This window comes from Eschscholzia californica, unplaced genomic scaffold, assembly GCF_041429995.1.
Source record: "Eschscholzia californica isolate CP2 unplaced genomic scaffold, dmEscCali1.0.p SCAF_2, whole genome shotgun sequence".
Lineage (NCBI taxonomy): Eukaryota > Viridiplantae > Streptophyta > Magnoliopsida > Ranunculales > Papaveraceae > Eschscholzia > Eschscholzia californica.
In genome coordinates, this window is record NW_028238309.1 from 59,910,502 (window position 1) to 59,926,798 (window position 16,297).

Below are 16,297 nucleotides of genomic sequence, written 5' to 3' on the forward strand. Positions count from 1 at the left end.
ATTGTTAGCTACTATCTAATTCTTTTTAGAATCTAAAAGAATCTACTTGGTTGATTATTTATTGTCAAATATTCTTCTCATAGCAATTTCACTTATTTCAGTATAAGATAGGATGAGATTTTTTGGTGGGACTATGGATAAATGGATAATAATCAAACAAAAGAAGCCATTTTCCTTGACGACAAAATACACGAGTAAGGAGTAATAACAAGAGTCCAATAGTCTATGGAAGCCAGCTAACTTCACATAGATCACCTATTATTGACAAAGATCTTTCCCATGCTAACGGTCAAATAAGACTTTTATGCTAACGTATACCGACTTTTATGCTAATCTACACGTGCTTCTCTCGCGAGTTAATGTGAAATTCCTATTTCGATCTTAGAGCATCTCCAATGGGACACTCAATCTCTAACACTTAGAGTGCCACATAGACTTTTTGGAGTTTTTGTTAAAAAATCATCTCCAATGGAACACTTTATTAGACACTCTAATATGAGGTGGACACATTTATTGTAGAGTGTCTAGAGAGAGAAACTCTAAAATGAGAGTGACTACTTGAGACACTCTAAGTGTTACTTTTAAATTTCAACCAATAAAAAATCTTGCTTTTCAACTACTTTTTATCAATTGAATTGAAGAAGGACATGTGTATTAAGTATAGACACTTTAGAGATCTCCATTGGAGACCAACAAAAATTAGAGTGTCTCTATATTGACATTTTGGAAAGAGAATCTCTATTGGCCCTTGACAACTAGGACTTTTAGAGTGTTTGTTAGAGTGTCTCATTGGAGATGCTCTTAACATGGGGTATCAACACTTAATTTCAAAGGCCAGCGCTTTTGGGAAAGCTAAAAAGTTTCCGGAGTTTGAAATTTTAAAGGGAATATGCAAAATTTTGAAAAGTTTTCGGGGCAACATATTTTATGGGGAATATGGTTCAAAATAAAAAACTCTCCACCTCACCTCACCTCCCTCCACCTCACCTCTCTCTCTCTCTCTCCACCTCATCTTCTCTCTCCCTACCATTCTCTCTCTCTTCTCCGATTAGGTCGCCGACCGGAAAATTTTCCGGTCGGCGACCATGAAAAAAAAATTCACTCTTCTCTATCTCTCTCTAGAAACTCCGGCGAAGGGGTTTTCCTTCGCCGGAGTTCCGGTTTGTTCTTCCCCTTCGCCGGAGTTCCGGTCTGTTCTTCCCCTTCGCCGGAGTTTCTAGAGAGAGAGAGACTGAATTTTTTTTTCCATGGTCGCCGGCCGGAAAATTTTCCGGTCGGCGACCTAATCGGAGAAGATAAAAAGGTGAGGTGGAGAGAGGGTGAGGTGGAGAGAGAGTGAGGTGAGGTGGAGAGAGAGAGCTGAGGTGGAAAGAGAGAGCTCAGGTGGAGAAGCTATGTTGCTTTCCCCCTAAATAAAATTGACCAATTTTTGACCAAGTCTTCACACCCCATAAACTATTTAGCTTTCCCCAAAGCGCTGGCCATTTCAAATCAGGAAATTGAGTCGAAGACAATTTTTTCAGTTAAAGAGACAAGTTATTTTTATTTTCGTTACAAACCTAAATTTTATATCTTTTTTATTAAAATCCTAATGTTTATATTTTGTTTAGTTAAAAGAATATATTTTTACAGAGGTGTTGCAAGACATTGTAAAACTGTTGTAAGGTGTTCCCAAGTTGTTGCGAAGCAGTTGTGAAGTTGTCGCAAGGCGTTGCAAAGCTATTGCAAATTAAAAATAGTACTGAGGGAGGTGAAGGCCAAAAAAAATTTGACTGCTCCTTTTTAACCAAAGTCCAAATTTTTTATCAGATTTGTGGCCTAACTTCCCATTTAAAATCAATGAGATCCCCTTACAGCATCTCCAATAGAAAACTAAAAAATCTAATTGACTTATTTGTGAAATCTAAAGGAGATTATATATGAGATTCTTTTTTCTCATTCGCTAAATTAAATGTCTCTCATTCAAGTTCTTTTCCAGTACAACGCTAAAAAAACCATAATGGTAGAGGTACATTTGATGGGAAAAAGTAGTCGAGAGACAAAGATTTTCTGTTGATCATAAAATTAAATTTGATAACTATGATACTTAAGATACTCAAAAGAGATCTCAATAATAAAATTTAAGATTGAGAAATTATAAGATTAGATGCTTCCACATCGTCCTAATATTTCAATTTAGTCTCGCATTGGAGATGTTTTTTTAAGAAAAACTCTAAAGTCCTACGTGGCACTTAAGATTTTATAGATTGAGTCTAGTATCGGAGGACATCTCCAATTCAAAACTACAAAAAAAAAATTCAGTTGACTAATGTGTCTCTAATTGAAGTCATTCTCTAATGCAACACTAAAAAAAACTCCAATGGTTACACATATCACACATATATTAAATAGGAAAAAAGTGGTTGAGAGAGAAAAACTTTCTATTGGTCCTATATTGAATTTGATGACCAAGCTGCTTAAGACTCTTGAAAGAGAACTCGAAAAATAGAGTTTGTAATTGAGACCATCTTAAAATTAAATGTTTCCACATCATCTTAAGGTCTCAATTGAGTTTTGCATTAGAGATGTTTTTTTATGAAAAAAAATTTAAAGTCCTAGGTGACACTTAAAATTTTAAGATCGAGTCTTGCATTGGAGATGCTGTAAGTACCTCAATTGTTAACTCAAAATTAAATAAAAAAAATTACTCATCTAGGAAATGACACCTAAATCGGTCTCAAATTGTTAAAATGTTGCATTTGAGCTGTCTTTTAAAAGAGGAGTTCAATAGTGACATTTATGATAGAAGCTCAATTGAGAAACTATGCATCTAGAAAATAACACTTAAGTAATTTTTATGTGTTTTTTTTTAAAGTGTTGCATTCTTTTTTTTGTATATAAAGTCATTACATAAAATACGGTGTGAGTGCATCTAAATAATAATATATGAATTAAATGGGGACGATGATTGCTCTCGTCAAATACATCTTCGAGTCTAGACGACGATCTCCAAGGGCATCCCAGGGGAGCCGTTCCAACCTTTAGATTAACTATGTATCCTTCAACACCAACCAATAATGATGGATTCCACTTTAACCGTAAAATCGAATCCGTAGCATCCAAATTTTTTGATAGATGCATAACTAACTGGTCGAGAATCTCTCTTCTGGCCTACTGTATCTACAACGCGAAACTCAATTTTTTTTTTCTTCTAGATGTCATTGTTAAGATGCTCAATTTAAAATACATATCAAATACAATAGTCTAACAATTTCTTTTTGTTAAGAATTACATAGGTGTCATTTCCTATACGGATAATTTTGTATTTAATATTTTGATTATATAATTGAGATTCACAATAGAAATCTCAAATATTATATATATACTGAAACACTTTAAAATTAAATACTGTCATATCACCTTCACATCAAAATTAAAATTTAATTAGAGAGAATGATTTATTTACTAAAACTTGCCAAAAGTTTAGGTTCCACATTGAATTTTTCAATACCATTGTAGCATTAGATATAGTTCAACGAAAAAAAAATTGTAGCATTAGATATCTATAGAAAAATGTCAATGGAATCCCATATGAGTAGTCAATAGTCCATCCTTGGTATTTTGTAGTGTTAATTTCTCATGATCAAACAAAATATATAAAAATTAAAGTAAATGAAAATAAAAACACTACCCTCCGGAAAAAAAAAAACGTCTCTCTTAATGGCGTCGGAGTTTTTGAGCTGTCTCCGTATCGCCGAGATCTCAAAGCCTTTTTCCATTCTCAGGTCAATATTTTTCTATCTACTTTCTCTCTCTACGATCTTCTCAATTTTTACTTCTCTCTCTAGATTGTGATCTCGATCATCTTTCTCTCTCTAAATTGCGTTGATTGAAATCTATGTTTTTTTAGTATTCATTTTGGATCCATCTCTCAGACGATTCGATGATTTGTTACATCGTTAGTCGGATTTTGAAATTGAAAATTGAAATCTGGAATGGCGATGTGTGTTTGTGATTTACTTGATAGTTTCTAATGGATTAGTAGATTTTTTTGTTCTAGGATGAAGGATGAGTAAGATTGAGAGGAGAAAAGGTCAGGCGGATTAATAATGTCGTTTGACGGAAAAGATAAGCAATGGAGTTGTGGGAAGGCTGGTTCAGTGAATCTTCAACGCGTTGGTTCTATTGTTCGCGATATTGGAGAGCCTTGTCTTCATCAATCTGCTGCTACACCGGTAAATTTACTAGTTTAGGGCTTAATTTTGTTATGTTTAATGTGATCTTGTTAATTAGCAACTTGTATGCTTTTCCACTTTGCTTGTGATCCCCAATGAGACTTATATCAACTATAATTCTTAATTTCTTATTAGGGAAAATCTTCTGAATTGTTTAGGATCATTTTATGGGTGATTTCAAGCTGATTAAAATTTGATATTTAGGGATAGTAATCTACTTCACTATTTGCAGTTGTTGTTGTTTCTCCACTCTACCAGAGATCCATGTCAACTCCAACTTTCATAATCAAACAAGTTTAATTTTTAGTCATTTGTGTTATTCTCCACAAGTTGCGGTTTTTATGGTACTAAACTTGTGAAATGTACCCTCTACCCCCCTGCAATTTTTTTCAAGATGGCTAGTTGGCTATTTTTTGATGAGGACAATCTTGAATTGCAAATGACTTCTTGCTTAGTTGGGTGCGATTCTACTTCGAAATCCCGGAGGTCGCAGGAAGAAAGTGAAAATCCATCATTTATTGACTTGTGTAAATAGGGTATTAAATAAGGTAAGAGTAAACGAGCTTTAGACCCCATATGATGGCCTTCAGGGTCTTTATATGGTCTTTAAGACCCAAGATGTCTTTAGTTATGCCAATTATAGTATTTATTCAATTCATGATGTATCTTCATATTGTATATTCATGGTGTATCCATGCCATGTAATTAACGTAAGGACTCTTGGAGTCCCATGTAAAAAAAAAATCTTGACTTAGTTTTTAGGTTTTATTTTATGGATGGAACACAATAAAACACATAATGATATGGAGTACAAAAATGAGATAAAGTGATAACTATGCAGAACGAGGTTTGGTGTGACGTTCTGAAATTCAGAAAACCCTTAATTGAGCTAATGAAGTAAAAAAACGCATTTGGTGTATTTTCAGTTAGTGGGCTTGGATTTTCATTGGTCATAACCAGTTTCCAGCCCATTTGTCAGCGTCAAGGCCTGGTCTTGGGGGCATAACAATTGGGCCCAGCCTTGGTGACCCTTATTAAAAAGGTTCTTCTAACTCTTTGTCTCTCCCTCCCCGACCACCACTGCCAAACCACTGCCTCCAAGGCTCCAACCATTACCACCATTTGTCTTTGACTCTCTCGGACCAGTTAAAGATGGTGGTGGTAGGAGGAGAAGAGAAAGAAGAAGAAAAATTCCTACCAAATACTCATGTCATGGATACATCATGAATATATAATACGGAAATACATCATGAATTGCATAAGACCTATAACTGTCATCATTAAGGACATTTTCGGCTGTAAATGCCATAAAAGACACCTAAGTCATCCTATGGGCCCAAAGGCCAATTACTTCGACCTTTACTTTATGATACCCTGTTAACACAAGTCGATGAATAATGGATTCCAAACTTCCACCGTGCGTTGAATAACTTGAATATGTGACATTCGGAGTAGATGCCCAACCAACTGAGCAAAAACAATCATCATTTCATAAGAAATTGTCTTTATGTTGTATAGACATTAATTCGATTACATAGGAGCGTATTATCTTTTTCACATACTACATTTTTAGCCTCGTATATTATATTTTCAGTTATACATGTAAATGCTAAGTGGTTGTTGTCTTTGGTGGTATTGCAAACTATCTGAGACCACTAATTCATTCACATAAACTTAGTAATGCTTGAGAACGACTATATTATATTTTTAGCCTCGTATTATACATGTAAGCAAAATCTTATGAAGCTCAAGGGGCTAACATTTATTCTCTGATATTTTAATTTCATAATATGCAAAATTTCTATTAATTTTTTAATGCGACCTGAGATACCTGCCATGTGAAATTCAATAGTTTTAATTCGCCTAGGTGTGTCAATGTACCAAAAAACTATATGAAGTTGGACATTTGGAGACTTAAGTTTGTCATATTATTTTATTCAAATTATTTTTAATATTTAATCTTATTCTACCGCTGGCCGAGACGAACGTTGAGTTTCTATATGCTACACAAAATCATGTAAATCTGGAGATTCTAAGGAGTCAAAACATGCTTAAAGCATTCTTATCCGGTTTGCACTATGCAAGTTCCACGTTCAAGTTTTGTTCATTTAAATTTTGGCAAGTCAAATATTTTTTATAGATTGAATATTGTGGGTATCTCATGACATTAGAGGCTTCAAGGACTATTATGTTCGTACTAAGGTATAGCCCGTGCCTTTGACACGACGTAATTCGTTAAGTACTTCACTCAATTGCATATGTAGTCGTATCCTTGTCTTACTCTTATGGTACATGCGTTAAACATTTCAACAATAATATATTTAAGAGGAATAAAAATTCAATGGACTCTCCCGCCATAAATAAAACATGTGTGATAAAATTTTTACCTTTCGGTTGATCAATTAACCTAAAACAAAAGGACAGCACAATCAATTAACTTCACTTAAATCAATAATCCTCCTATACCAATAATTATGAACTCCTTCGACTGAAACCTTGAAGTACCAAAAATGAGATAAAGTGATTACTATACAGAAAATGCAAGAGGTTTGAAGATGAGTTATTCACAAATCACAAGTGAGAGAGATAGAGAAAAAGTGAATTATGCGGCATTAAAAAAATTGAGGGCAGTTTGAGGAGGATTTGTACGGGTGGAAGGAGTAAGAGAAATTCGTGGGGAACTGGAGGGGTAGCATAAGTAGAAAGTAGAGTAGTTATTTTCACTTTATTTTATTGGTGATGGATATGAAAGACCTTTTGAAGAAGAAGGATCAAGATTAGACGTCCGAGATTTACAAATTCAAGTTATGACATGGCAAAAACCTAGCTGATTTGTTATATAGATGCGAGTTATTAATGAGGATCTATTTTGAGGGGATCACTTAAGTGTTAAATTAATTCCTACGAAGACGATTCTGAGATGCTGTTGGAAAGTGACAGATCGAACAAGAAACTTAGGGCGTTCTTTTTGTGTTAATGGAAGATGAGGTCTGGAGTCTAGCAGTCAACTAATTGGGGTGGTTGTTCGTCTACGTAGGTTTATTTTAGATAATTCGTATTTAATAGAACTACTACAGTACTACTGGAATGATTTGACCTGAGTGTGTTCCAAGAGCTCCTTCTGACTAGTGATTATCTTATCTTTGATGGATTGCTCAGTAGCATTTTAAATTGCTTGAAGTCATTATCTAATTCTTTTTTTTTGTTTGTATGCTACAGAGAAGCAAAATGCTGAAGCCTGAAAAGTGGCGAGCCACTTTTGATAGCGATGGGAAGGTTTTTGATTTCCAAAAGGCCCTGAAGTTGATTGTTTGTGGGGTAAGCTGCTTAACATTACAGTTCTTCCATTTTAGGAATTACTTGAGTACTCGACCTACAAGTTTGTGTTAGGTTTTTGGTCACACTAGATTTAGCAGTTTACATACTTTACATATTCCTATGATTTCAAATAAAAGTTACTCAGCTGGCCATCTCATGAAATTTCTGTACTCCTTTTTGTCGAATGGATGTGCATTATCAAATGGAGATGTCTAAAGTCTAAACTATTAATGAATAATGATGTAAAAGACATATCTTCTCCAATACACTGAATACGAATGCATTCCCGTGTGATCTTTCCAATCTGCATGTCAGAACAAAATTTTGGAATTTGACATAACTTCGATCTTTGTTTAAATGCTATAATCAAGGAAATTATTTGAAAAATGCCTAGATGTCCTACTCCTTGCACTATGGTATCCACACTGCAAGCAGTTGGTGTGGAGAAAAATAACATACTACATAAGAATAGTTAATTGCAGTAATTGTGGGGCTAACGTCATTGTTTGGTTTTTTAAGCTCCACTAAAGTTGTATCTCGGAATCTAATATGGATCAACACTGAAACTTGAGGATCACTAAATACAACTGAAGCCAATCACGCTATTGATTAGTTTAGTTGCTTATCTATTGTTTTTTTCCTTCAACAAAATAAAAACCTTTAAACTGAATTTCTTGAGGTGGTTATTTGCAGTTCCATGATTGTTTATACAGTTAGATTTTCTCAAGTTCCCAGTTTAGCTCACTATGTTTTCGAAACAAAATGAACTGAATATTGAAGCAAATTAGTTGATCTTTGTTGAAACGTAAACATCAGTGCACTTCCTCCCGTTCGACCTGATTTAACTACACAATAAAAATTTGTTTTCTTTAAAACGGTAAACGGTCAGTTGAACCTCGTGTTCTTCTTGTTTTAGTAACAGGCTAACAGCTGAACTGCTTCTTTAATAATTTTTCAGAAGCATAAATTGAATATTTTCTTTCTGTTTTAACAGCAAGCAATGGCTGCACATTTGTTGCTTACCGGAAATATGTTTATAACCATCTGTATTGTTATCACCTTTATATCGTAATTTACCAATTGGTTGAGTTGTGAGATGAACCTTAACTACTTTTTTATACATTATCGGTGTACATTAGTGGGCCTGATGCTTATCATGTTGTCCATTGTTGATATTTCAATTGTCAAAATTTGAGGTTATTTTTTTCAATTTCGATATAAAATAATGATCTCCGACATGCCGCATGTATTGGTGACTGTTTATTATGAAACATCTGTTGGTTTCATGTGCTGTACATGTTGAAGACTGAAGAGTCTTACTTGTTGAAAAGTGAAAACGAACTTTATTGTTTAAGTTATTAAGCTTACTTGGTCTAGCGCTCTTGTAACTAACACATTATTTTCTGCATGGTCAGGGCGTGGACCCGTCAATACGAGCCGAAGTATGGGAATTTCTTCTTGGTTGCTATGCACTGGGTAGCACAACTGAGTACCGAAGGCAACTAAGGACAGCCAGAAGGTCAGAACCTTTTCAGTTTCTTGTTTTATTTCACAAGTGGTACTAGTCCCACTCACAGCTCGTTCCTTGAATATCTGCTTGTTTAAAATCTAGACCTTTTCTTTACCATTGCAAATGAGTTCTGATATGTGGTGAGTTCCCTGAATTTGTTTTGGAAAATTCTTGTTGGATCAACCATGCAGGGAGCGATATGAGGATCTCATAAAGCAATGCCAGAAGATGCATTCAAGCGTTGGAACTGGTTCTCTTGCTTATGTTGTGGGGTCCAAGGTGATGGATGCCAGGACTGTGTCTAGAAACAGTGGTAAAAGGGAAGCACAGGTGCCAAAATCATCAAGTTCTCATGATGCTACTAGTGAGATAAAGACTTCTGATTGGAATAGTAACTGTACAAATCCATCACATGCATGCCAGAGGGTAAGCTCTAGTGATTCGGCTGACCTTGTGAGCGTTAGAGGAAGCACGGATAGTGCTGCATATGACTCTTCATGTGCTATGTATTCTTCGGGTCCGTACAATTGTTTTTCCCCTAAAGGAATGAGAGAAGGTTCTGTCTCACAAAATGACACTGATACTTATTTTGATTTAGTCACAAATTTATTCGAAAGAAGCGACAGTGATAAACAAGAGTTTAGAGAGGACGATATATCTTGCGAACAGGATTTTAATTTGGTGAATGATAGCGTGCACAGTTTTCAAATGAACAACAACGTGAATCTTATTATAGAATCAAATGGGTCACCGTCTAATGATGTCTCACGTGTGAGTTCTTTTACAAATGACATATTCGAGTCAGGCTCCCATGAACAAGTAAAACAGTCAAGAAATTTCGAACATAAAGCTGAAGTTAACAGACTGAGAATATCAGATGCACCTGAATCAGCCATTATAAAGACAACTATATCCGAAGAAGAGGGTATCAGTGAGGTCAGAGTTTCTGAATGGCTTTGGACGCTTCACCGAATAGGTAAACCATTTACATTTTTGTTTTGTTGAAATAGCCACTTGATAATATTGGTTATACACTGTTACCTAAGAAGCTTTAAAACATTCCTGTGAGTCTGATGTCAATGCAGTTGTTGATGTTGTAAGAACGGACAGCCATTTGGAATTCTATGAGGATACAAATAATATGGCTAGGATGTCAGATATTCTTGCCGTCTATGCATGGGTTGATCCTGCTACTGGATACTGCCAAGGTTGTAGATTCAACCAGGATTTTTATTTCTGATTTTGTCACTCTTAGAGTTCGTCATAAAGGGTGTGAATATCAAATTAACTGCTACCCTTTGTAGTCATTATAACATTACATCCTATCTGATTTATAGGTATGAGCGATTTGCTCTCTCCATTTGTTGTACTTTTTGAAGATAATGCAGATGCATTTTGGTGCTTTGAGATGCTTCTCAGAAGAATGGTACTCTTAACCTAATCATTCTCTACTTGCCCAGCTATACCTTACTGTCTGATTACATTTTTGCTGCATTGACATATACTTGTGATTCCTCCCAGCGTGAAAATTTTCAGATGGAAGGGCCAACTGGAGTGATGAAGCAGTTGCAATCTTTATGGCGAATATTGGAGTTGACGGATAAAGAGACATTTGCCCACTTGTCACTAATAGGTGCCGAGAGCCTGCATTTTGCCTTCCGCATGCTGTTGGTTCTTTTTCGACGGGAGTTATCTTTTAATGAAGCTCTTTGCATGTGGGAGGTAGGCGCTCTTAGCGGTGCTTTTTACTAGTTCCAAAATTGACATTTCAAATAAATTCTCTCTTCCTAGACATCCTTGGCCATATTATGGAAGCAGAAACTGCTCCCTTGCGAAGATACATATTTACGCGAATGTGTTTGATATGGTTATGTTTTTTGTTTTCGTTCTCCAGAAGTCAACTTCTCTTGATGTTGCTCACCTTTATGAAAATATTCTCTTTATTCTGCATTCACAAAAATATTATCACCTTTCACCTAATGTTGTTGCATTTGCACCTACCCAGATGATGTGGGCTGCTGATTTTGATGAGTCACTATCTCGAGAATTGGAGGAAACTTGTCTTGAACCATTGGCCTTACAGCTTCCAAGGGATTCTGGTTCTGAAACAGGAGAAGAAAGTGTCGAGAGTAATGGGAATTCAAAGGGGGTAGGACGATCACAACCCAAAAATGGAGTTGTAGAGGGTTCTGTCTCGGATAGCAACGGATTAAAACCAACAGTTAGTTATCCTTTCTGTGGCTTGACCAGGAATTTTTGGTCAAGGAATGAGCGCATGCAAAACAGTACTGTAGTCAGTTCAACAAGGAATGGTGATGATGAATTACCCGTCTTCTGTGTAGCAGCAATCCTTATTATCAACCGCCACAAGATTATTAAAGAAACACAATCAATTGATGATCTGATAAAGGCAGGTGCATTTCCCTGCGTTTGAATTCTGTTAATCAAGTATTCAAGTCTAGTTGTTAGTATTTAGAGCTTCATTTGTTTTATGATACTTGAAATCATACTCTGGTCTCTTATGATGTAGCGCTTATACTAAGGTCAAACTAAACTATGCCAGTAAAAAGACTGAAAAGCATAAACACTGAAGAATAAGACTATAAGCAGCTGGATTTTAATTTCTTGATTCGAAGATGAGAAACCTATCTATAAGCTACTGCCAACCCTAATGGTGCTGCCGACCATAAGAGTCCTTGTAGGTCTTAAAAATTTTAAAACTCCTAATTCTAATTCTCTGAAAGCTACTACCCTGGATGGGTGGTTAGCTTTGCTGAGAGCCTTAATATACCCATTAAAGGCCTCTCAGGCCACTCTAACGGCATCAAGCCCATTTTGCCTAAGATGTGTCTACAACTTCATAGTCTTGTGTCTGCAAAAGCTCAATAGTGGATCTCTTTCAATTAAACTATTTGGACAATAACCCTTGTTTTCTTGACTAAGTCATTTGTTAATTACGGTCTTCAAACCATGTTCTTTTCATCACTTTGCATTGATAATCCCTTCTCGCTTTTTGTGGCAGAGGCTAGAATTTTATGCAATGTTTATTTCTAATATCCATATTTTTTTTTTATCTTCAATAGGGAAGATAACTTGTTTTCACTCTTGTTTAATATCTTACAGATCTTCAATGATAATATGTTGAATATTAGCGTAATTAGATGCATTCGTATGGCAATCAAACTTCGGAAGAAATACTTCTACAAGGTTAGTTTTTTGGTTCATCTTAAGATTAGTTTCTCCCTATATTGCTTAGCTTTGTCCAAGGTGCACTGTACTCCAAATGCATGCTTTGATACTCGTTTAACCTAGAAGTGTTACTTGAAATGTTGTATGCTTAGCCTGCATATTCTATCTACCTTAAAAACCGTTTTTACATATAGGCAGAATGTTACGGTTAGCAGGTATTCTTTCTAGGGTGTACTTGGGTTTTTTGAACTTACCCCCTCAAAACTAATTAGTAATTGAGTTTACCCCCTTCAATAATTAGTAATTGAGCTTACCCCCTTGAATTTTGTATTTTTAGCAAAATTCCTAAGGGCATGCTTGGCATGAGATGATAAAATCACAATTACAACCAAAATCAATCTTTACTAATTTTATTACCGACTAAATCAAACAATAAAAGTAAAGTGGTCAACTACGAGGAATCATATTGAATGATAATCGTTCTTGATAGTCACATTTATTTCACGTACGCCAAACACAACCTTTGTGTTTTTGCCAAAAATAGCAAATCTAAGGGGGTAAACTCAATTACTCATTATTGAGGGGGGTAAACTCAATTACCAATTAGTGATAAGGGGGTAAGTTCAAAAAACCCTTCTTTTTTCTAAGCATTTGCTTCTTTGTGCTGTAGTGTTGAACTATCACCTTTATAAGTTTCATCTGGGTTAGATGACCCAGTGAACTAGAAACAATTTTTCTTTTTTGACATATACTACAAGAGTCATTACAAGGCATTGATACATCATTGATAATACGAAGATACATCGAGATTCATGAACTGAATGAGCATCATGACAACCCTTAGAGGCCATATATCAACCCTTAGAGGCCATATATCAACCCTTAGAGGCCATCCTAAGGGGCATAAAATCTATCTAATCTGCCTTTACTTTATTTATACCCAAGTTCAATAAATCTTGGATTTTTACTTAAGTGTAATTCAAATTGTGACCTCCGGGGTCGCGGAGTGGGTGTCAAACCACTACACCAAGAGGTGGTGGACAATTAGAAAAAAATTATTGGTAAATCATGTCGCATTTGTCTGGATATGAAATCAAGTTTTATTATTTTGACAATATATATGATAGAAATAGTTGTCTATTTTGTTGATAAATCATGTCACATTTTGGTTCAGGAAATGAAATCAAGTTTTTATTATTCGACCCTATATATGGTATAAATAGTTGTCTTTTGCTGTATTTCTTACAAAAAATGATTTGTGGTTTGTTAAATATGACTATATTTTCATAAACTGAAAAATTAACATAATTCACTAAAAATTTGAAAGAAAGCTTCCTTTTTTATTTTTATTTTATACTGTACTAGATTATATATGTTTCTGGTTGGTCTTGCATTCGAAAACTCACCCTGGAAATTACTTCTCAAATTTTGGATGGTTATCCCAAAAGACAGTGAACTTTGTCTATCTAATGAACCAGACAAAGTGTCCTTAATAGCAAGGGAAACAACACCCTCCTGTGAATAACCCCATCTAACTAGTCGATTTGCGAGTTCACTCCAGCTCGAGGTAGCCTGAGCTCCAAACAAAGTGGAACTTGACTGAGCCCCTGTTTTATCCTTTTTTTGTTCTTTAGTTTTTACATTTTGTATGAAACTCCGGAACAGTTGTCAAAAGAACAGATTTTTTACGTTCCCAACTTCCCACATAAGAAATGTTGTATTCACTAATTTATGTGTATATCTAAACAAATAATTAAATAGTAACCCGAGTAACTGAGTTTTCACCATAGGGATTCCTGCCTCACCTGACTGGCTAGGGGATCGACATGGCCGAGCAGTCAAGTCCCGACACCAATTACTTAGCATCCCGTACTATATATATTTTTCCCTCTCTTCTTGTTATGCCTAGTTTAAAACTTCAAGTCCTGTTCTATTCCTCAGATAATCAAGCACAAGAGAACAAGCAGCAATTCCGAACAGTCATAGGTGCCCATCACTAGCACAAGGAATAGTCAACCGTTGCACCATATTTCATGCATTCACTATGGTGATACTCCGAGTTGGTAAAATTGTACGAGTTTGACAAGACCCGAACTTTGTCGTGTCTTTTTGTTGATAAGTTGAAAGCAGTAGCAATAATCAGCTAGGCGAAGCTCCCCATCCAGTCTCTAGTTTCTCAATCATCCTGCCTCAAGGTACTTTTTCCTTCTTTTTTACATAACAACAATCATCAGTGAAAATTTGAGGATAAACTGTTATAATCTTAGCATCTACGCACTAGTTATGTAGACTTGTTCAACATTCGGCCCCAGTGAATGGACCACATGAACTTCAGGCAACATGTAGAACTCTTCACAAGGTCGTGTTTGGATTTGGGTGATTTCGGTTGATCTGAAAGAACTAATTCCGAATATGATTCTGAGTACTAGACATGTTTACTATGAATATAATTCACTTCCGGGAATGCTCTGTGTCGCCAAACATGGACTTTCAACCTTTGAACTTATACGAATTAATGTGAAAAACAGCTCTTCGGATGAACTACTAGCTTTCCTTGCTTTCCAGACAAGGAAACCTCAGAAATATCAAATTTGCTTCCAATAATTTATAAGAGCTTAAGCTTAAGCGTTCTTGTTTCTTCTTGTTATGAATGTAGTGGACAGTTTCAAGAATGAAGACTTAATAGCTGCAGAGAAGTTTTGATTTTGGAGCTGCTACCATCCGAAAAATATACGATCCATTTTAAGTGGCGAAACTATATACCTACCATACTTTTTTTGTTTTCGTTTTTATCTAAAAGGAATTATGTATCCAATTTTCATTAATTATATGTGAATATATTCGAAATTTATGAAGTAATCAGATAGGTTATTTCTCCTTAAATATCAAGCGAGAACCTCTGGTGGGCATTTCTTATTTTCTTTTGGTCTTTAGTAAAGGGATCTGTCTCTAGTGTACTGGGACACAATTAGTATAGGGGAATTAGTTCTTTTAGTAAGTAGACATTTTCCTCCAAAAAAAATAAATCATCATATATTCACTTTAAAATGCCAATATTGAAAATAATTTAATATTTAAAATTAACCACAAAAACATAAAATATTTTAATAGTCAAGTTCTCTTTCTATATCTGAAAACGCAGAACAAATGATGAAATAAAATTTGACAGAAACATTTTGGACAAAGTAATTGAAATATGCCCAAAATTTTGTGCAATTTTGACCAATATGGCGCAAAATTTCGACCACTATAGTCGAAATATGAAAATTGGTCGAAATTTTGGACATATTTCAACTACTATGGTCGAAATATATCCCTTTCGACTATAGTGACCGAAATTCAGGTGAAAAACAAAAATAAAGTAACCATACCATGGTAGACAAAATATTTACTTTTAATAACTTAAATTCAATAACCAAGGATTTCATTGTCTATAGAATCAAACCTGAGATCTCCCAAATTTTGTAGTTTATATCAACAATTTTAACCACTTAGGCACTGAAAGAGGAAGTTGAAACCAGAGGTTAAGTCCGTAGCAATCTGTAGTTGAAACTATTGGGAAAAAGGAAAAGTGTGATTATTTGTTGGTGGGTGAGTGTGTGTAAAATAAAGTTATGGGTTATTTCCCAAGTACCTCCCAACTTTGTGACTGGTTTCTTGCCAGCTCCCTACTCTGTCAAAAATACCCAGATGTCCATCTTTTTCACTTACCGTTATGACACCGTTAAACAGTCAACATTTCTCACTCTTCCATCTCATCACCTCTCTCTGCCACCTCATCTTCTCGCCACCTCATCGTCTTCTCCGGCAAGGTCGTCGGCCGACCAATTTTCCTGCCGGCGACCTTCAAACATTAATTTTTTTTTCTCTCTCCCCACTCTTTAAAAAAACATTTTATTTTTATCATCTCTCCCCTCTCTCTAAAAAAACATTTTTTTATCATCTCTCCTCTCTCTCTCTCTCTCTTTTTACACACTCCCGCAAAGGGAAACCCTTCGCCGGAGTAGGTCTGTTCAAGAACAGACTGGGATCTGTTCCTTGAACAGACCGAGTTTTTTTTAGAGAG

General features: G+C 35.5%; 1 protein-coding gene across 2 annotated transcripts; it reads left to right on the plus strand.

The window, feature by feature from the left end:
• The first annotated feature begins 3,476 nt into the window (after positions 1-3,476).
• Positions 3,477-15,114, plus strand: LOC147559754 (rab GTPase-activating protein 22-like). Of its 2 annotated transcripts, none has more exons than XM_086661688.1 (12): positions 3,477-3,764; positions 4,040-4,214; positions 7,434-7,532; positions 8,948-9,051; positions 9,234-10,018; positions 10,128-10,250; positions 10,380-10,468; positions 10,564-10,764; positions 11,048-11,452; positions 12,166-12,249; positions 14,173-14,426; positions 14,888-15,114. In XM_086661688.1, the coding sequence occupies exons 2-11, from the start codon at positions 4,089-4,091 to the stop codon at positions 14,215-14,217; spliced, it is 2,061 nt and encodes a 686-aa protein (XP_086517814.1). In that variant the 5' UTR covers positions 3,477-3,764; positions 4,040-4,088; the 3' UTR covers positions 14,218-14,426; positions 14,888-15,114. The 2 variants fall into 2 exon arrangements, with proteins under 2 accessions (XP_086517814.1, XP_086517815.1); XM_086661689.1 differs by having other exon boundaries at positions 3,537-3,764; positions 11,048-11,456.
• Positions 15,115-16,297: the final 1,183 nt, after the last annotated feature.

Excerpts from the sequence above, each read along its gene's own strand:
- LOC147559754 (XM_086661688.1), top strand. The coding sequence starts at position 4,089 with ATGTCGTTTGACGGAAAAGATAAGCAATGGAGTTGTGGGAAGGCTGGT. Across the intron at positions 9,052-9,233 it reads CAACTAAGGACAGCCAGAAG|GGAGCGATATGAGGATCTCA; the intron begins GTCAGAACCTTT and ends TCAACCATGCAG. Across the intron at positions 12,250-14,172 it reads GGAAGAAATACTTCTACAAG|ATAATCAAGCACAAGAGAAC; the intron begins GTTAGTTTTTTG and ends TCTATTCCTCAG.